The 22,417-nt window shown below is 33.9% G+C and overlaps 1 protein-coding gene across 5 annotated transcripts; it reads left to right on the forward strand.

The window, feature by feature from the left end:
• The first annotated feature begins 1,775 nt into the window (after positions 1-1,775).
• On the forward strand, positions 1,776-21,785 carry LOC118444707 (uncharacterized). 5 transcript variants are annotated; one of them, XM_085659679.1, is made up of 2 exons: positions 1,776-1,794; positions 19,733-21,785. In XM_085659679.1, exon 2 carries the CDS (start codon positions 19,738-19,740, stop codon positions 20,716-20,718), a length of 981 nt encoding a protein of 326 aa, XP_085515805.1. In that variant the 5' UTR covers positions 1,776-1,794; positions 19,733-19,737; the 3' UTR covers positions 20,719-21,785. The 5 variants fall into 5 exon arrangements, with proteins under 5 accessions (XP_085515805.1, XP_035729130.2, XP_035729131.2 ...); XM_035873237.2 differs by lacking the exon at positions 1,776-1,794 and adding an exon at positions 2,922-3,228; XM_035873238.2 differs by lacking the exon at positions 1,776-1,794 and adding an exon at positions 8,425-8,845.
• Positions 21,786-22,417: the final 632 nt, after the last annotated feature.

A 22,417-nucleotide genomic window follows, 5' to 3' on the forward strand; every position in this document is an offset into this window, starting at 1 on the left:
TCGATGTCGTTTACTCATCAGAAGTGTCGTGTGCCGTTCTTTGAGTATCAAGAAATGGTCGTACATTCCGTTTTGTAGATGGTGTACGACGGCGAGTCGAAGAAATCACGCAGGATGAAGTTTCGCACAGGAAATAAAGAGGACAGCTTTTCCCGCAAAGAGTAACGATGATCGATCTAGATTTTTGCACGATCCAAGATCATCGGACGATAGAGTTGGATATAGTTGTTAATGATCTTCGAAACGTCGATAAATAGGAAAAATACTGTCTGCATAAACAGAAAAAAAGAAAAATATAAGATTAAATTTGGAAACTTGTTAATTTAGATTAAAGATAAATAGTATGTGGTTTGTACTATAAATTGCGATAAATTAACTGAGAGTAATATAAAATATAAAATTAGAGGATTGACAAAAAAGGAAAAGTAAAGGGAGAGAGAAAAAGAGAGAGAGAGAGAGAGAAGAAAAATGCCAAATACACCATATTGCAAATAAAATTACAAAAGCAGTGAAACTTAGTCGGATTTTACTAGCTTGTTGGCTTTAAAGGATAGCACGTGAGCGTAATAAATAAGTTGTTGGCGTCTATAAAATGCATCGGTAAATGTCTCTTCCATAGTCGATTAGTTCTTTAATGAACGCATCTAGTGTAGAATTTAAATTGTGCGATGAAACATAGGAAGCACCAGAATATGTCTCTTTCTTTCGTCTTTCTCTCTCTCTCCCTTTTTCTCTCTATTTCTCTCTAACATCTGACAACTTATCAATATTGAAAGCAACGGTTTACCGGTCGCAATTAGACGTGACTTTGGACAATGACTAGCCCGTCTTCATTGCGTTATAAAATGATGAATCGAGGCTGATAATGAGGATGCTCACGTGTAGCGGTATTCCACAGAAATAAACTGCACGATCTGAAAACAGATTGCAAGGATGGGGCATGTTTCGAAATATCTTTTACTGAACGCGATATACGACCGATCATCCTTCATCGTCTCTAGGAAAACCATCATTTCTACTTCCTCCTCTTTGGAGTTCGATCGCCACCCCCTATGAAAGTTTAACGAACCAGCCAAATTGAAGTTTCTATTTTCAAACGTTCATTTTTAGTTCGAGCATTCTATAACTTGAACATCTTAAGTATTGGTGGAAATATAACGGAATATTTTTCTTTCGTATATTTTTTTTTTATCTGATCAAATATTTTTACTTATGAATTTTTCATTTTCTAAATATCAAGAATCGAAGAAATTTCATTCAAAAATTTCATCTATAAAATTTCACTTCCTTTCCGTATAATTTATAGTACATAGAATATAGGTAATAAATTGTTATAAATTTTTATAATTCCTTATTGTAATGTCAACACTTCATAAAATTTATAAATTATAAATAAGTAAAGGAGATCAATCGCAAAATACGATACGAGCAAATTATATTCACATCAATATCGAGCGAGCCATCAAGATCTATCTCTTTCACAGGGTAAATCTACCGATCCTGTCGCTATCGGAAGCAGCGAAACCGACGATAAACGTCGAACGTAAACTCAGCCTAAGGAAAGAAGACGCCGACTGTAATCGCAGGAGCGAGCTATTACATGGCCGCTCTGCGTCTAACACGACGTGACACGCGTTCTTTGCCACCGCAACGAGATTGCTCTTTCTCTCTCTCTCTCACTCTATCTGTTTATCTCTCTCTCACTCTCTCTGTATTTCTCTCTCTCTTCCTCTCTAACTTTCTTTTTCTCGAAGGAAGACGAACAAGACGATAAGAGGAAGACTGTAAGTACACGTAGGTATATCTACTACTCGGCTTCGTCGAAAGGGACGAAAAGTTTCGAGTTCGCGCGAACGATCGAGGATCAATCATCGGGATCGATCGACGGAAGAAAATTAATTCACCGCGAAGTCCGTGGCAGATCGTTAATAAATGGCGAACAAGGGTGGCAAGGCTCGTGCGAGATGAGCTCGGAGAAAAGTCGTGTAATACAGTGTATGTAGATAGGATGTTACATGGGTATATTGGTATGTGTGCATGTATGAATCTGTTCGGAGGGAGAGAAATGCGAAGATAAGTGCGTGGAATCGGACGAGTCCAGCTTCCCATCTACTCGAAGCTGTTCGGAATTACGAGTCGTGCTTTTGCGTGAAATCCGAGATGAAACGTACAGAAAGGTTATTCTCGGAGAATCGACATCGTCGCTCGGTCGACGATAAATTGAGTACATTCGCACTGCAAAACTATTGCGAATTCGTTTTGTCGTCCCTTTATATTCACTTTGCTATTTTAATTTCTTTTATACGAAGATATTACGATCCACGCGTTGAAGTTGCCGTGTCGTTAGATCGAACGACTATTTTATTATATAGATTCATAAGTTATCAATCAATTTCTTTTCTTTATGTATTTTTTTTTTATTTATTTTATTCCGTAAAATCAAAAGTTACATGAACGAATGAAATTATATAACGAAATTTTTACGATATCGGGCGATTGAAACATTTTTAGAAAAAATCGACGAAAATAAAAGTCGATTCGTCATTAATTCTATAAGACAAATTTTGGAAATTTTCATTATTATTAGTAATCTAGAAATAGTATAAAGGACATAATAAAAGATGAAAAGTGTCGTGTTTGAGAGCAAAAGTGACTTTCAGAGGGAGATGAAAAATGACGGGAGAATTGAAAGGAGAGGGCAGGAAGAGTGTAACCGTCGCCGAAAGAGAAGCGAGTCGAAGGAAAGTGTGCCGTGTCTGTCCTAGACCGAGCATATTGCCTTTTCTTATCCAGAGGGGGGCATCGTTCTTCGGGTAGCAAGGCGAAGAGGTTCGCGAGGAGAGCCCGTTGGGCTAGCACAGGTGGGGGCAGCGACATAAGTACGAGACAGCCTTAAGAAAAGCCTTCATTCTGATAGCAGATCGCGATCCACGGGAGTCGGTGAACTTGCGCGTTACTCCTTACACTTTGGGCATTTAACGGGAAAGAAGGGGGCTTTTTTTGATAGTTTGAATTTCCCGCTGAATTTGAACCTTCATTCAATAACTGTGTTTTAAATAAAGTTATGATACGTTTCGAATAATTTTCTCGGCGTAAGTTCAAACATTTTTTTTTTTTTTTACGAAAAAGAGAAAGAAAAGAAGAAGTAGAAGAAGAAGAGGAAGTGATCATTCAAGGCAAGGATCAAAAAAAAAAAATTCCCCCAAGGACGACGTCGAGAGTTCGAGTGTAAGTGCGAACAAACTTAAGACGTTGTATATATTACATACATACGTAGAAATTATATATATATATATATATATATATATATATATATATATATGTAATTACGCGAAACGTTGTACACGGTGTATTGAGAACGCGTTCACGGCTTCAACAACGAAGGTTTACGTAAGCGCAAGGCCGATGATCGTTTCCTCTTGGAAATCTAATGGCGATTGCCAGACGGCTTTGATGTTTGTGGAAAGAGTAAATCGTGCGGTGCATCGTCGTCTTCGCCGTCTTCGTCGTCGTCGTCTTCGTCGCTTTCGAATGCTATGAGTTTCTTCAGCTACGAAAGCGACGAAGCGAAAACAAATTTGTCAAGATGCCTCCGTTTTACTACCTTCAAGAAAGTAATTAATGAGAATTATTTTCTTTTTCAAGATATTTAAGCATAGTGTTCCATCATTCCATTATAAACCAAAATGTTAAACGTTTTCCTCGAATATGAATGATGTAAATTCATATGGAGAAATTCTATAAACTTAGTTTTTTTTTCTTTTTTTTATTATTGGATAATCTTGAACCAAATTATGAATATACATAAATCATGGGTATGATTAATAATACTTATCAAAATCATTTTCAATCCCAAGAAGAAGATATTCATATGTTCGGTTTCCCATGGATCATCCTGTATAAGTAGATTTATTCCCTGCAAGAAAACTTGTTTTTACGGCAATTTGAATTAATTTAAACAAAATACCTGAGAAAATAACAACTATCGAGATATATTATAATGATCGTAACTCTTAAAGTTTTATTGAAAACGTTAAATTTGGCGAATTACCTGTTACATCTACTATTTATATATTATTTACGGAGATGATGCTAATAAGAGTGTTCATATTATTAACTTCTACGAGTGTCTGTTAGAAACAGACTGCTAGAAGTTTGTACGAGTTACTGGTAAAAAATATAATGATCTAAATAATTTTTTTCTGAATTCGTATAACGGAATGTGTATTATCGACAGACATAAGTACATATATAACTTGTACTTGCAATATATCTAATGCGATTACATCATTTTTATACGATAATCTCACGAAGATAAAAGAATGATACATGATTTTTTAATCCGCACAAAGAATTCTGAGAACGATGCAAGAAACTCCGTGATCATAAAATTCGTTTGATCGAACTCTCCTGTAGAAACTTTTATTCGGCACCATTCGAACTTGGACTCTCTAAAAGCATCGAAGTCTCTAACATGACGTTAACTATCGCTAATCGAAACTCAAAACACCCAGAAACGAGTCATTGTTCTATAGCCACAACTTTCACGATGCTTGCTAAAGAGGAACGTGAAAGTTTTTTTCAAAATCTAAAAAGTTTTTGTTACTATTTAAAGATACATCGTTAACCGAGATGACTTCCGTTCTACAATCATTTCTTGATCTGACCAATGTTATTACCATTTCTCTCTCTCTCTCTCTCTCTCTCTCTCTCTCTCTCTCTCTTTGAATTGAAATTATGAGATATTTCCCTGCAATTGTATATCTACGTACATATATTATTGATAGAAGTAAAATATAGATATAATTTATCATTTCATCCTTGCTATATTATTAAAATCATTTATCTCGCCTTGACATTCTTTATATCTATTTATTTTTTGATATATCATATAAGTAGTAGATATGCAAAAAAAAAGTATTGCACCTTTTTCAGTTTGAGTTTCGAACTTTTTCAATCGTAGTTATCGCAAGATATATATATATATATATATATATATATATATATATATATATATATATGAAAGTATCTAGATAGAAAAGGAGTTATCACCGAAAAAAGAAGTTATTAACAAAACAAAACGTACATTGTCGCGCTGAAGATTCCTTCGTTGCCGATAATTTCATAAGACGTTAAGGACGGTTTGCTCGTCGGCAAAACGTTGCACGGTTACCCATCTTACGAGACAAGAGTGGAAGAAGCGGCTGAGAAGAACGAAGAATAAGAAAAGTAAGAAAATAAATAAGAAGAAGAAGAAGAAGAAGAAGAGAGATGATGAAGGGCACACATCCTTCGAGGACCTCGCTCTTTGCGCTCGTTTCCTTGCTCGCACTGCTTCAGGAAGTGCCTCGTCGCTCTTAATCCTTGAAAAAAAAGAGAAGAGAAAAAAACGAAAGAAAGAAAAAAATAAATAAATCCGACGAGGAGGACGCATTAAAAGGAGCAAAAGCAAATTATAATCAGTCTTTGACAATCTCGTGGAATTCTCAATGCATAAATCGAGCTCCATACCGAGCTCGATTATATGAACATATATATACACGTAAAATCTTGTATTTTATGCAAATTTATTAATGGGATCGTCTATATCAAATTGAAAAAATAATTTGATCTAATTTCTATCGAAAATTTTGAGAAATTTACACACATATATATATGTGTGCTTAAAACTACGTATTTTTATCTCGAATCTCAACGTATAACTGATCAACGATTAGATCCTTTCAATTGATCTAAATGTTTTACACTTTTTTCTGCGGTTAAACTAAATTATCGTTACCATTTAAAGTTAATTTTTATTAGCAATCGTTAGCACGTTAACGCGAAGTTACCAGGTAGAAACGAAGAAATAAAGAGAGCATACGTGCTCTTGAAACCTTTTACGATCTCACGAATCAACTTCTGGTCCTGGTATAAGAGCCATGTACCGTCATACACGTCGTTCAACGTAACTTTTTATCGTCGTTCATGAGGAACAAGATTCGTTCGAGAAAGAGGAGAAATATAATAAGAAATAAACAGAAACGTTACAAATTAAGTTGAACTCCCGCTTCGAGTCACGTCCTCACAAATCGTATCGCGTATTTTTGACAACTCGTCGGGTCTCAAGAGACGATGAGGAAACAACGTTTTTACGACCCTGAAACCCAGTGCTCTCTATTTAGACCGGACTACGGTTTCATCTTGTTAAGGAATGCAGTTCAAGTTGATGTCATAAGTGTCCCGTTTGATATTAACAAACGCCATTTTCGTAAATGCTTTTTACGTTTCTTCTTTGGAACTATCAACTTCACTGAATATCTCCAAGACGATTCTTAAATTTTATCGAACGATTATGAATTGAATTCAACAATAAATAAATAATAACAATCATAGATAGATAAATCTACTGTAATCTGATTTGTTGTTGTTATTAATTCAATAATATAAAATAAAATGACATAAAAATTCACATTTCATATTGAACAACTTGATGCTACAAATATAATTCTTTTAAATTGTCCAACTATTTGGCTTATCTTAAACAATTTACTTTCAACAACTTTGTTGAAAAAAATATATAAAAAAAAAGAAAGAAGAAATCATACCTCTTGATTATTTAGACAAAATCATGTAAGAGCCTCGCCCAAGAAACACGTAACAGCAAGCATAATTTGTCCGCTGGCGTCGTCATTCTATTCGAGACACGCTTAGAATCCAAAGGCAAAGATTTTCGTGGTGAACGACAAAGCACTGTTAGCACCGAGTTCTGTTAGTTGTCGTTCTTTGAGGCGTCACCTTTACGCGACGAGATGTCAGCGACCTTGTTAGTGGAACGTGTAGATTGCAGTTTAGAAAACATCGTACTTAATATTCATATATGTATATATATATATATATATGGAATGTGGCTGAATAAATATATACTATTATAAATACGTTTGTGTTAATTAACATAGCAATTTAATTTATAAAGTAAAACTCACGTTTGGTGTTAATTTCTTGGAAACATCAACAGGATATTTTGAATACAGACCAAGTAGTAGATACGAGGAGAATGTTGCTCTGTTACATCGAACGCTTTACAAGCACGTTAACGAACCAGTTCGTGCTAACAGAATCGTTATAATAGACCAATTTGTCGTAATACGGAAAGGCGATAACGGATAGTCTAGTATGTGGATAGAAGCATGTACCGGCTTAAAGAAATCATCGACTTATCAACAATTTATCGCTACAATATCTATGAATTTCTTCTAAGCCATCGTTATTTAATTGGACGTTATTATGTTCGTATCACGATGTTTACTCCACAAATACAAATATTCGAAAAACATTAAAGATCTGTCACTTGATTTGATGAATTTAATTCATTTATTCTTATGAATACAAAAGAAAAGAAAACAAAAAAGAAACTAACGTTTGATGATCGTAAGGATGATCCGAGAAGAGAAAGATAGATACGAGCGAGTATAAAGCGTAAGGGTGGAATCCTTGGATTTATCGGATCGAAGGATCGCTGCGGAACGGTCCATAAATTGAAAATTACGATGGCGCGTTATCGATAAGTGCAACGGGAAAAAAATCCATTAGCCTACGGCGGTACAATCATTAAGAAACTATAACGTCGCAGAAATCGATCTCACCAATGTATTCGTGAGATGTAAGAAGCTGCGAAGAGATCGAAGGGATGAGAGATCTTATCCTTGACGATAATGAAGGACGTTATCGACGTGGTCGTTATCTTCGCGAAAACCATGGAAATTTCTAAGAAGGTGATGTTGGAGCATTTATTAGGGAGTAGCTCCAAGTACTTCGACTTTTTGATCGAAACGTCAAAGGGAAGCGAAAAAGAGAAAGAGAGGGAGGGAGAAAGGAAGAGAGAGAGAGAGAGAGAGAGAGAGAGAGAGAGAGAGAGAGAAAACAACTTTCTTGTTTTCGTTTTTTTAAACAGACCGTCCATTTCTTCTATTTTGACGATGATGGCGCTTATAATTTATCAACTAATTGAAATGTTGGAAATCTCTGATCAACTATCACTTTCCTGGCCTGAGGCCAGTTGTTCATTCTTCGCAATCTCAACCTTTGTGATCTTCCACCCTACTTACTGAACGATTTTCGATCAGCACTACGATACAAAACGAGATTAATCTTGAACTGTGTACGACCAGAATGCCTTTGAATTATAACAAATTTTCTTCCTATGTATGTTTCCATGATATCTTTTGTAACGGTTTGACGAGTTCCAGAGTTCATTTTCTAATACCAAGATCGAAGAAAATAATAATTTTGATATAAACCAAACGTTATTTCATAAAGTACTACAGTATAATTAACTTATCTCGATTAACATATTGGTCAATAATTGATACTTAATACCAAAGACGATGGTTCATTTTTCACGATATAATATTATTTCGCAATTCTCAGGAACGATAGGGCAGGGCGATTAAGGTCCGCCATTAAAGTCGGAAAAGTTTTGACCTTGCGTTTTGTTCGCTGTAATCCAGTATAAAAAATCTCGTAGATCGATCTCTTAGAAAGGTAACACGAGCCACCGATCGTTGAGGAAGAAAAGAGCACTTTCGGAAAATGATTTTTGCGTCTGGTTCTCACGATAGGCCGGAATGGCTCAGGTCGTCAGATCGTACGATCTAAAGAGACGTTATCCTACGTCACACAGTTATTCGCTACGAAAAAGGATGACCATAAGTGGACCGATGCGGGCGCTCTCGGAGAAGGCAGATATACTCATCTGTGCTCGCAGCGGTAACTCGCCGTAAGATCGTCGTTTGCTTCTAACTAGATAGACACGCAATATCGATTTGCGTTCCACCGATCAAAATCATCGACAAGAATCAGGTAGGTACGTATGCGATCTCTCGGACTACGCTCGATCGCGGAATCCGTATCTGTGCGATGTAAAACGCTGATTCATTTGCGAGTCTATCGATCATACGTATGTATGCGAGATCGAGGAAGATCGAAGTAGAAAGAATAAACGAACGAACGAAAGAATACATTGGCGTCGGCTTTACGTAAATCATAATCCTCTTTATTATTTCCATTATGCGAATTAATATAAGAAAACATAAATGTTCTCATAAAGAGGATTTATGAACACTTTAATAATACAAACTTACTTAACGTTAAATAATTGTGTCAATTGTCAATTTTTTCAATTTAAATTAATATTTATGTATAAATAGTTTATTCTTCTTTCTGTTTTGTTATTTTTTCTTGTTGTATATACTCGGTGTAAGAAAAATTCGATAATATATGATAATATATACGATCCTATATAATAAAGATCTTATATATTATTTGTGAATTATTGGATGAATTATTTGAATTTCATGAATTTATACAAATAAACTATATTTACGAAACTGCATCTACTATTATCATCGAAATCTCTTAAAGGTCATTAATTTGTCAAAACGTTAAGATAATATGAATCGTCTTCTAAGATAGATGCCCATGATGAGAATAGACACGTTATCGCGTCGTCTCATACATCTTAATTCACGGTACCGCGAAAAGCGTCTCGATAACGAGATTGAGCGATCGAGAGAGTGAGAAACGGGTGGAGTAGAATAGTGAATGGTTGCTCGCGAGAGTGATTAATGGGATGATCTTAAAAATTGATCCTTAATGAGCTTGGTAGCATTCAGGCTGTCGCGCTCGGTTAATCGAAACACGGCAATTAGAGCGGTGTTCCAATTACCAGAGCTATTTAAACAGTTTTTAAGAGAGAAGAAGAGAGAAAAGAAAATAAATTTTATTACAGAGTAGAGTGCAAAGATCTGTCATTTATGAAAAATAATATGGCAATGACAGTGATTAGATGTAATTATGAGGATTAATAAAGAATAAAAACGAAACTATTCGAAAATAAGGAAGAGGTAGAGAGAGAAAAGAGGAAGAGAAAGAGAGAGAGAAAGAAGGAGAGAGAGAGAGAGAGAAAGAAGGAGAGAGAGAGAGAGAGAGAAAGAAGGAGAGAGAGAGAGAGAGAGAAAGAAGGAGAGAGAGAGAGAGAGAGAAAGAAGGAGAGAGAGAGAGAGAGAGAGAGAGAGAGAGAGAAAGAAGGATTGGTTTAAGAGAATTTCAAGATCGATCAAGAAAGAAGAATCTCGTAGAAAGGTCGTGATCTTTCGAAACGATTTAAAAGATCCTGTCTCGATGGCGACGATCGCGATCTTCGTCGTCGGCCGTTCTCTAGTTTGCTATTCCATGAACGTTCATAGACGTGAACGTTATTCGAGCACCGGCAGAAACGGGCCTGGGAACGTTCAAGAATTTGTCGGTCTAACTAACCAATCGACACCTCTCTATGTGCCGTTGTATCGTAAAGTCTGCAAACGATATAATAATAACCAGATTTTATCTTCGGACGATTCTTGGGTACCTTCGATTTGTATTCCTCTTCTTGAGAAAAAAAGAAATAAAAAGAGAGAGAGAGAGAGAGAGAGAGAGAGAGAGAGAAGCAACGAGAAATATAAAGAATCTTTTAATGGATATTTTGACGAGTTCATTTTCGAGACCAGAGGTTAAATAGAAAAAGATAATATCGAATGTTAAAAGTTCATGTTAACTTACATGCATTTGCCGGTAAAACCGATTAGAAAGTTTATTAACTCGAGCATTTCGATTGCATGGCTTTTGATGTAATTTAATCTTTAGCGTTAGCACTTTAGATAGTACGTGGAATGTCTGCTTTTACCCGGCCTCCTTTCCACTCTCTAACTTTGTCTCTAAACGTGAAATTATCTCTACAATAAACGTGTTATCGCGTACCTTAATCTTCTAACCCACAAAGAGTGTCCGTTAGTCGATTAAAAAAAAGAAAAGAAAAAAGAAGAAAAAAAAAGAAATCAAATTAAATTTTTTTTTTTAATTATAAATCACATGTATTGTTAAGTAATCAAAGATGTGAAAAAGATTACCGATAAAAACAAATTCAAAGCATTTTGTCTTTTCTTTGTCTTCTCTTTCTCTCTCTCTCTCTCTTTCTACCTATCCCGATCTTCACCGATTTTCCTTCGTCGCCGGTTTCCCGTTTACGATTCTAACTAAAGGCTCATTTCCATTTGCGGAATCGATCGTCCGTGAGTTGCCTTGAAATGAACAGCCGGGTGGTGAACGATTTTCACACGCATCTGGCTTAACAACGCGTTCGACCGGTTTAGGATTTCACTTCCTAGTGATTTCGAATACAAATAGCAGCACCCCCGAGACAAACGGTCCTGTCATGTCACGGAAAGCACGATCGTTGTAAATGCGAATAATATGAACTACGGATTTCAGATATCTCACATTTCGATTTACTAACGAGAATTCAATTTTCAATAGACGTATCTCTTTTATTATCATCCCACGTTCCGTTTCCTGAAGGTGCACATTGTTCATACCGATAATATATTAAACTTCGGCTCTTATACGTACAGTCTTGTTCGTCGAATTTTCCGTACAAGCGCAAAATTGGGCTATCGCAAAAGATTATTATTGACATTATCAAATCTCGATACTCGGATAAAATAACCACATATGTGCCATTTCATTATCAACACTTTATTTTCTATCTTACTTCGATTGAAAATTTCTAAATAAATATTTAAGCGTTTTGTAACATTTCTTTTTTTTTTTTACTATTAAGAGTTTGTTCAATTAGCATTTCTAAGGTATGATTTTTATCAATTCCTTCGTTCATTCTTTTAAAGAAGAAACTTGTCTTCGATCGTTATATCTCTTTAACGGATGAACCAGACTGTACAAGACCTCTATGAACTTCAAATGTATGATAGACATATTCTATATTTTATCTTTTTATAGTCTACCTCTTGAAATTTATATCGCTTGAGAATATTGATTATCGAAGTATTAAATTGTAATTTACAAACGAAGAGAGAATACACTTAGACTAACGATTGGAACTCAAATTTATGATATTCGCCTTAATATCCTTTCTTTCGAAATGTAATCGGAAGAGAAAGAAAGAGAAAGATATAAGGATTACGAATCCGACGTAATATTTGACGAACACTTACGTATAAGTATCGATAAAGTATATATCTAATATATTATAAAAAAAGTTTCTTATCTATGAAAATACATAAAAGTATTTTCTTGACGATATTACCATGTAAAATTCATGCTCGTCATGCTTACATATTTTGTTTTCTCTTTCTTCTCTTTCTTGTTTTCTTTCTTTATCTCAAGAAGGAGTGTCTCCTTAATTCGACATCATTGCCTCGAAAAGAAACGTACGCAAGAAGAAAATATTTCACGGTTCAAGAAATCGATAGGTAGTAGTAGTAACATCTGGAAAACGACCAGCGAAGTCTCACGAGAATCCAGAACGAAGTTATCCATACTTTTGGATGATCATTGAAAAGAAAAAACGCGAAGAGAATGAAATACGAAATACGTGCTAACCACAAACCGGTCGTCGTGTTGACGCTCTGACCTTTCCGTAATTTCTTTGGACTAAAAAAATATGAAGAACACGTGCGTACAAAATTATTATAAATCGATTAACCCATTTGTCGAACGTTAACGCGAATAATTTAATTTAATAGAAAATCATCAAATTCCAGTTGGATTATATTTATACTCTCTGGTGTAATCGAGATTCCAAGAATCCAATGACGTTCGGTAAGAATAAAAATACGTGCGAAGTGTATATAAAACCGATGCTTCTTTCGATGCCTGATGCGATCTGATTCACGAATTTCTGGTGAAAGTTTGCCCGCATTTTTGACAAGTCAGTAGCTCACGTAGTCTTGTAAAAGTGCGAGCGAAAGAAAAAAAAGTAGATAAGTTTTTAAAAAGTGGGTAATGATTTAACCGAAAGAATAAGAAATCTGTGTTATACTTCGTCAATTAAAATCACTTAAAAGAGAATTCACTTTAAAAGAGAATGATCATACAACTTTTCCTGATTATATTAAAACCAATAGAAGAGTAAAATCGCATATTGTTCGAGTAATCTAAGAAAATGGTATAACGGTGTTCCGGTAGTTTACTAAATCAAAATTCATTGTATACTTGTGTATTTTGCTTCCTGTTGGAAATGTAAAATTATGATTTTAACTTATGCCAAGATTCTATATCATTTTCTCTTTATTGTATGTTCGTTTGATGGTTAATGAATTTCATAAACCGTCCATCATAACGTCTATGGACTTTTCTTCTTCTCTTTTTCACACGTATATATTTTATTAACGATCTTTGAAACTCTACTTTCTTTGACGCTTCATTAATTCATACATTCTTTACGCCTATGTCTTTATGGTTTCTATGTGATATACAATTAAAACGAGCCATACCAATTACTTGGTCCGATTACTTGATACTATTTGAAAGAGGAAACAAAAAAGGAAAAAAATAAAAGAAAAAGAAAAAACATGAAATTAATTTATATTAAAGATTACTGTAAAAGAAAAAAAAAAGAAACAGGACAACGTAATATACGAATATATTTTAAAGACCTAAGTCATTACCGAATCAAATCGCAATTCGATTTCTCACGTCGAAATTAAATCTCGTCTGGTCAACGACCTACGATCGCCTAACTAACAAAACCAATCTCTATTGTTTCACGCTAACATTATCGCTTTCCATGTAATCAAAGTTAATCGGTTCGTTAAATCTATTACTTTTTTCAATACCTAATCTGATTCTAAAAACACGTGTATAAAACAAGATAGGATCGAATATAAAATAAATTACTGATTTCTTAGATAATTTATCCAAATCAATACAAAAGATTGTACAGAATAAGTATTAATGAAATTTGTTGAATGTATCGAAGACGTAGTCATCGTTCGTACGTTGATCTCGAGATTTGCAGAACTCGGGAAACGTGATTAATCTGAACAATAGCAGCTCGTCGTTTCGTTAGACAAGCGATTCCAATTACATAATCGACACATTCTTTCGATATCCGCCCACCTAGTGTTTTCTCTCTTTCTTTCTCTCTATATTTCTCTGTCTCTCTTTGTATCTGTCTGTATCTTTTTTCTCTGTCTCTCTCTTTCTCTTTCTTTCTTTCTCTCTCTCTCTCTCTCTCTCTCTCTCTCTCTCTCTCTCTCTCTCTCTCTCTCTCTCTCTCTACGTTTCTATTTCAGTCTCCATCTCTCTCTCTGTCTTCGTCTCTCTCTTTTTATTTTTGTCTCTCTCTTTCTGATTAAACCTTACACGTTTTCGTTTCCATTGTCAACCGATTTTATTCCACGTGCGAATCTCTTTGAGAAATAGCCTGCAAAAAATTTCAGTTAGCTTCCGATTGTTCTCGAAAATAAAATTTATCGGGGGAAGAGAGAACATCACAAACTTTTGTCCTTTCTTGTATCGTTACGAAGTTAGCTAATATTGTTTTGCTCCTCAGAAAAAAAGTATACTAAGATCCGGAAAGAGTTTTTAGAAAGGAGCAAGTGAACAAAAGACTGAATCAATTTTTATAACGGATCATCTTCGACTCAATAATAATGTTCGATTAATGTCACGTGGAGTTCATTATCGATAATAAAAGAATCCTATCAATTTATTCTTTGTAAGACGTTTGTGTAGTATTAATTATAAATTAATGAAACAAGTGATATAACTCTTTCAAAAAATTTAAGTAACAAATTTATTGATCAAGTGTCCATAATAATAGAAAATACAAAGCTGAATGATTTTCATTCAATACTAATTTACATAATTGCAAATTTTGCTATTAAATTTACAATTCTAGTAAATTTGCAAAATCTAGTAAATTTACGAAAATAATTAGAAAATTGAGTGTAAATTTGTTGATTTTATCTTTAGATACATATATCAGATATCTCATTTTAAAAATATCTGACTAAATATCTCCGATCCTATCGATTTTATAAATAAATATTTCAATTAAATATCAATTAAATATGTTTTAAAGGGGGAAATGTAACATTATAAATGAGCGCTATTGTCAAGATACGAATGTTATAATAATTTTTTTTTATGGAAATCGATATTTTAAGCCTGACAAAAGTTATAGAGAATATCAAAACGAATTCAATGAATATTTACAGTACATCTTTTATACCTTTTCCGGTATATATAAAAGAGAAATTTCTTACTGTCTATAAAGCATAACGAAGATAAATCAAACAAACTTAAGAAGGGGTTGATGGCAACTGTTAATCTTGTCGGTTTATTCTTATTTTTCTTCGATCGTGTACACTACTACTGTCTGAAGTATTATGAACCACCTTCATTGTTCTCCTATTATTTTTCTTCGTTCTTCGCGCTACATCCTGACAGGAACTTATAATACAGGTTATGCGAGTATTTACGATTTTACCGTAGAGAAATCAGTAGCGTAAAATTGGATGGTTAAGAAGGCTCGAGTGAGTAAAGAGAAAAATGGCGTTCTGTAATCTGAGCACGCTCGGCATAATGAATAAGTCCGTAATCGAAATTTCAAATACAAAAAAAAAGATTCTTCCTAGTGGAAGTCAACAATGAAAAAAATATCTTTGGATGGTGTTTTGCAGCTTTCGCGTGTATGTTAGTACGTCAAATGATCTTTAAAACTAGAAATAGAAACATCGAATCGTTTCCTTTCCGATGTACGACGTAAGCATTCAAGATAAGCGAGATTTCCAAGTTTATTTCGTTTCGTTTCGCGTAATGAGTCCCGAGTCACGTACGCATGTGGAAGGCCCCGACGTCGTGTCTTTTCTGCTTCTGTACGCTTTTCACTGGTCCGACGCATACAAGTATCCGACATTCTACCATATAGCCGGGCACAAAGATATTCCGATACTTTTTCACGCTGAAAATTTTTTTTTTCCTAAAATAAACAAAGAACTTACAAATTTTCAATAGGTATAAAGAAATTATTATTGCAAATATGAGATACGTCAAGTATTTGTACGAATGTGATCATTAAATTAAATATTCAAAATAATGCCGATTCAAATTATTTTTACTAATCTAAAGAAAGTTATTCGATTTTAGGAAATGTCAGAATATTTCTGTGATCATGTATACACGTATATATATCTACATTTCTTATGTTATCTTATATCATTGTTTGAAAAACAAAAAACAAAAAAAAAGAAGAAAGTAAAATAGTATCATGTTTTAATTCGAAATATATCAATGATGAAACCGTTTGATTTACTTTCTGTATTCTTCGTTCCGTAAATCCTTGAAATTATTGAAGAGTAGGTACACAAGGAAATGGAAATCAAAGGAACGAATATCCGTAGAAAGTTCGTTCAAACGTAGCGAGCCGTATGAGATATCATTAATCTTGTGTGGAATGACAGATTGCTCGCGACGCAACGCAACGAAACGAGAAGAGATCGTTAAAAGGTAGCTTATCGTTTAACATCGAACCATCCGGAAAGAAAACGCGATGCATTAATCGAAAAGGAATGATTGATCGATCGATCCATCGATTGCAAGCAATTCGTTTAATTGCCACTGACGTAGGAAGTGTCGTTCGAATAACAAGATTTAATGGAACAACGTCAAAAGGAATAATTAGTTTTATCAGTGATATATGTACGCCGAATTTCGTGGGAATACTAATATATATACATATACATAAATATATATACATATATATATATATATATATATATACTGTTAAATATTTATATGCGTATTATGGACGAACCGTTATTGAAAATAATCTTCGAAGATTTTTCGATCAATTGACCAAAGCGGGTTAACAGGAAACTGAATCGCTGTTATTCATGTCGTTAATGAACTCGATTAAAAACTGTCGAATAGGCCAAGTAATTTAACTAACTTACAAATCTTATATCGGGTTTAGTTCGAATGAATACACCTACTGTTTCGTTTCTCCGATCAAATGATAAGACTGGTGCACGCGCCAATGCCATTACTTTCTTTCGACAAATCAATAGGATTTATCACTATTACCATGAAAGTACTTAATCAAGTACATACATACATACATACATACATACGTACATACATACATGCATTCATACATATATACATACATACATACATACATACATACATACATACATACATACATACATACATACATACATACATACGTGCATACATACAATAAAGAACGGAGAGAAAGAGTGATAAATTATAAGAAAAACAGGAAAACTAATATCACATAATAAGAGAAATAAAAATGAAATAGAAAATGAAGAAAAGAATAATAAAAAGGAAGAAGATAACAAATAAGAATATATAATGAAGATGAATTATTTCAAATCGATGCAATGATTGTCTAAATATAGTGAAAAAAAAAAGACAAATATAAATAATTCGAGAGAAAAAGAAAAAGAGAGAAAGAGACAAAGAAAAAAGACACAACAGGTACATTTCGTAATTTGGCTTATCGGTTTAGAAGATCAAAGAACATATATATCTTTACATCGTGTGGTCCAGCGTATCGAATAAGATGAAGAATCTCTTTGTGAACAACGCTTGGCCACTGGACCTTTGATGGACGCCGGCTTTGAGATGTTCGCGTTTCTTTTTCCTCGATCGAGGTGGATCAGAAAAAGAAGAGTGTCGACTTTGAACGTACCTATGACGAGCGTACAGATAAATTTCCTGTGCTTGATGACTCGTCAATAACGTGTCTAATATCTAACGAAGAATATTTTGAAAAACACTCGCGTCATATGATTTCCTGCAATTTAAAGCAGATCGAACGAGTTTCTTATTATCAGATATATTTCATAGAAACTAGTACGTTTTTATCGTTATGACTGACAATAAGTTCGTTAACTATATATAATAATAATATCTTACAAAAAAAAAAAAAATAAAAAAGCGAAGTTTGTTATCCTGTACTCCTTTGAATGAAACGATTTGGTATTTTTAACGATCGTATAAATTTTTTAGGAACAATTTTAATGAAATAATTGAGAAAAAACACGTAAGTTTTGTAGAAAGAAAGTTATCATGATACTGATTGCACGTTTAATATATATTAATTTGATAAAAATTAATCAGATACGAGAATTTATCGGTAAATTTGTTGTATCTAGCGAGACAATTTCTTTTGTTGGTAATATAGATTTCTATATATTCCAAAGAAAGTGGATAATGTAGATCTCTATAATTTTTCTATATAAATAAAGAATGTTAATAATTTGAATGTTAATAATAGTGTTATATTATACATTTTATAATAACTTATTACTATTATTTATTAAATGATAATGCTATACGTAGATCCACTTTTTACTTGAATACTAAATTTACTGATAGATGGCAATAGTAGCTCTTTTAACTTGTTTTGAATTGATACGTTCTTAATAATTTAAACATCAAAAAAGTATCATTATATAATTTAAACAAAAATAATTTAAACAAAAATAAATTAAACTATTCTTTATAAATTGTATAATGAAAGAAAACTTTAATAGGCTATCATTAAGTACGATGACCGTTTGTCTATAAAAAAGCTAATCACTTGATGAAATAAAAAGAAAAAAGAAAATATTTAGACAGAACTGTGGAATGTACTGGCATGATGTTTTTATAGATAAAAAACATATAATGGTCGGTTAAACGAAAGATTTTTAAGTACCATCATGAGCTCTAATGAGATACAATCTAATTTAAGAGATAATTCGTGTCATGGAATAATAACAATACCAGAATACTACCTATTGCTATGCAAACTACAAAATCGTTGGCTGTCGGTCGTTTATGAGCTCGAAATTGCGACGTTATTAGTACTCTCGATAAACGTCCACTGGAAATTTCGCCGCGAGGTATCATCGAACAATCTTCTTAACGTCGATCAATGAAAAACCGAACGATCGTTTACTATAAACGACCGGAAGTCGATGACTCGAAGATCTACGAATGAGTAGTCGTCATTGCCACCTTATTCAGTGCTATCATCTTAACTATATTTAACTAGTTTTTTCTTATCGACAAATAATATATATTTAAATAATATGAGTAATTTATGAGAAACGTGACTCGATATTCTTTAAAATTTTGTTTAACGAATATCTTCATTTTTCACTCTTCTTCGACCTTCGGCAAGGTCCACAACATTTCGTAGAAATGGTGTAAGACTCGTCACACGGAATGCGTGACTCGACGATTTTATAACTTGCTTTCAATTACCGTTTCTCGTTGTTCTTGTTCTCCCCTCTTTCTTTCTTTCTGTTTCTTACCAAGATACTACATGAGGAAAAAGAAAACACGAATGGGCAAAAGGTACTTGCAAAGGGCTCTCTAAGTGCCACGTTTGACTTTGTCTCCGATCCTTTTTTCTCTACCCACAAAAACTGACTAACGGACATGATTTATTCTACGTTGAATACGTTCAGTACTGGTTGAACGAAAGGAAGAAAGAAAGAGATAGAACGAAAGTAGTCTAGCATTAACCTCGAGTCTCGAAGGTCAATGAATCTTTAAAAAGTGTCGATATCTTCTCTTTCTCTCTCTCTCTCTTTCGCATTCTAAACATATGTTAGGTATAACGGAACAAAATACATTTATCTTTAATTAAGAAAAAAAAAGAAAAGGAATGTTTTTCTTTCGGTAAAGCAATTCGACGACGTTGACTGAGTCGAAAGTAATCGAAATTCAATGAATAATCGTTTAATAATCGTTTTACTCTCGTATGATTCATAAATTATCATACTATGAATCGTTTGATTCATAGATTATTAGTTCTGTAATAAATAACACACGTAACTCGATCGGATTCCTTTTATGGTTCAAGTTTCGTACCAACGTTCATTGACTTTTTCAGATACGATGATGACATCGCTAATCTTCTTGGTTCCCATATTGATTGGTGTAACGGCGGGTTCACTTCAACAATTACCTGGAAATCAATTGTCTAAGCAAAACGAAGGAGCAGTTCTTTCTTCGGCAACATTGACGGCCAATAATGACGATAACGACAATGATAACGACGGAAATAAAGCAAAGAAATATTTCAGAAAGGGTATAATGAAGGACAGTGATAGCTCAATTTCGTCATTTTTAAATCAATATCATAGAAACGAAGAAAAAACAGAAGAAAATAAGGAAGAGATTGCGGATAAGCTTTCGAAAAAAGATAGAAAGCAGAAGGCTATCTTTTTGAATTATCCATTAATATCACGAATACAACAGACCTATTCGAACTCGCCTGGTTACGATATCGGTTATAACGATATTTACGATCCTAATGTCGAAGGAAGGACACCCAATAATATAGGTGGAAACTATCAAGAGAGCAATATCTTTTACATCAGATTACCACCGACTCCCTACATGTTCGTACCAGGTTTAGGATATATCTCTCAACCACCAACCTACTCTACTGCTAACCTAAGACCGCATATCTCTCAGTCGAGACCACCCAAACCTCAACTTCCAACTTATCAGAGACCGAATCCTTTTATCAAGTTGCCGATAGACTTCGTGAGTAACGGTAAACCAACTTCCGTCTACCAATGGCAAAAGAAGAAACCTGTGACCAATGTCAAACTATCAACCGACAGTCCGATCACCAATCTCGACGATCTCAAACCCGGTTTTGTGAATAACGGCAAGCCAACGACGATCTATCAATGGCACACGAATTTAAAACCTGGCAAAAGGCCCAACGACTACGTGAATAGTCTCGATAAGGGACCTTACCTATTCAATGGAAAACCAACCAGTTTGTATCTTCTTAAGTCCGATGGTACCAGTACCGATCATCGGCCTATTCGATACTCCGATTTCGAGAACGATAATTCGTATTAAATAAAATAATGCAAATACGATTTTCAATCGCCAAACCTACCGGAGAAATGAAAAAAATGGATGTTCGCTAATATTATTAATATTATTAATATTATTACTATTATTATGATCATTATTATTATTATTATCATCATTATCATTATCATTATCATTATGATTATTATTATTATTATTATTATTATTATTATTATTATTATTATTATTATTATAGGCGAACGGTGAAAATCTGCTACTAATTTTACAGCTTAAAGCGCGACTCGTAACGCGTTGTAATAATTTATCGACCAACCCCACTTCTATTGAGAAGGGAGGAGGCTCGTTCAGTGATTTATGTCTCGTCGATGACCTTGTAAAGGTGCTAGCCATTACTCCGCTTTCAAATGGACTACACGGTTCGGTGTGTACAGTAAACGAGGTGCCAGTGGAGAGTAACGGTAATGTAATTAAAGCAGTCCTTTTAAAGGTGGCTTATTATGTAGTTTTACGTACGAACGATCAATTAATGAGTTCTCACGTGACTTCGTTCACGTCTGCTCTTTTTCCTTCACTTTTCTTTCTTTATCTTCTTTATAATTCTAAGCCAACTTTTCACTGACGATGAACACAACTGACAATGAATGAACGATTTGTATACGAGAAATAACACTATTATCTATATCTAATGGATCAATGTAGTATGCGTATATGTACATTGTATAAATGTAAGTAATAATAACTATGTATTTTGTTGTACGAACTACGATCGCGAACTATTGTAGCATGATAGACAAATTGTGTAATTTTTAAAAAAATTTTAAGGCTATTAAATTATAATTTTATAATATAGCAATTAATTTAAGAAATTGATCAAGTGATTTTAAAGTGAACGACTATTTTATATATGTAAGTAGTAGGTATAACGTGAAGTTATTTATCAACGATCATGCTATTCCTCTCTATCCTTTCCATCTGGTACACATATACGTAAATATATATTTTTGTCGTCTCATAATCATGTAGAGTATTAAGAGGAACGACGTTGTTGTAGCCATTTTTATACGTCTTACCACTTGTTGTATCTGTTACTGTAAATAAAAAGAAAAGAAGAAAAAAAGAAAAAGAAAAAAAGAAAAAGAAATATATTCGTAGTGTAAAAAGAAATGGTGTCTCTCCGTTTTCCCTGAAATTCCATTTGACCGTCTCTTCTCTCCTTGCTTGCTCGTTAGCGTCTAAAAGAAAAGAAGGAAACAGAAAAATAAACAATCTTGCAGCACATGTTTCATCCACTCTCCCTGAACGCAACGCAAATATTAACCTGGGACTAGGGACCCCAGGATACGGCCCGTTTGCTTAGCATTCCACATACCTTGTGGACCAGATTACACGGTTAAGATTCCTTGCTAAGATTAGTCTTGTATTGTTTTAAAATAAGAGAATCGTTTGATTTTTTTTCTCTTCTTTTTCTTTTTTCTTTCTCGAACCTTGATTAACCGAAGAATATTTAATCTTTTGAAGGCTCAGAATTTTAATTATCAAAGATATCAATCAGAAATGGTCTGTATTAACAAAGATTCTATTCTTTTCATATTTTTTCTTTTTTTTTTTTATTCTTTTATTCTCCTTTCGTATTTTCTCCTTCCAACGTTTATCATTAAACCGAACGGTAATGATAAATGTGTAAATAGGAACAATGGGTACTTTATGAAAACGTAATAAATCG

Source organism: Vespa mandarinia, chromosome 10 (assembly GCF_050613455.1).
Source record: "Vespa mandarinia isolate Hongniang chromosome 10, ASM5061345v1, whole genome shotgun sequence".
NCBI classification, from domain to species: Eukaryota; Metazoa; Arthropoda; class Insecta; order Hymenoptera; family Vespidae; genus Vespa; species Vespa mandarinia.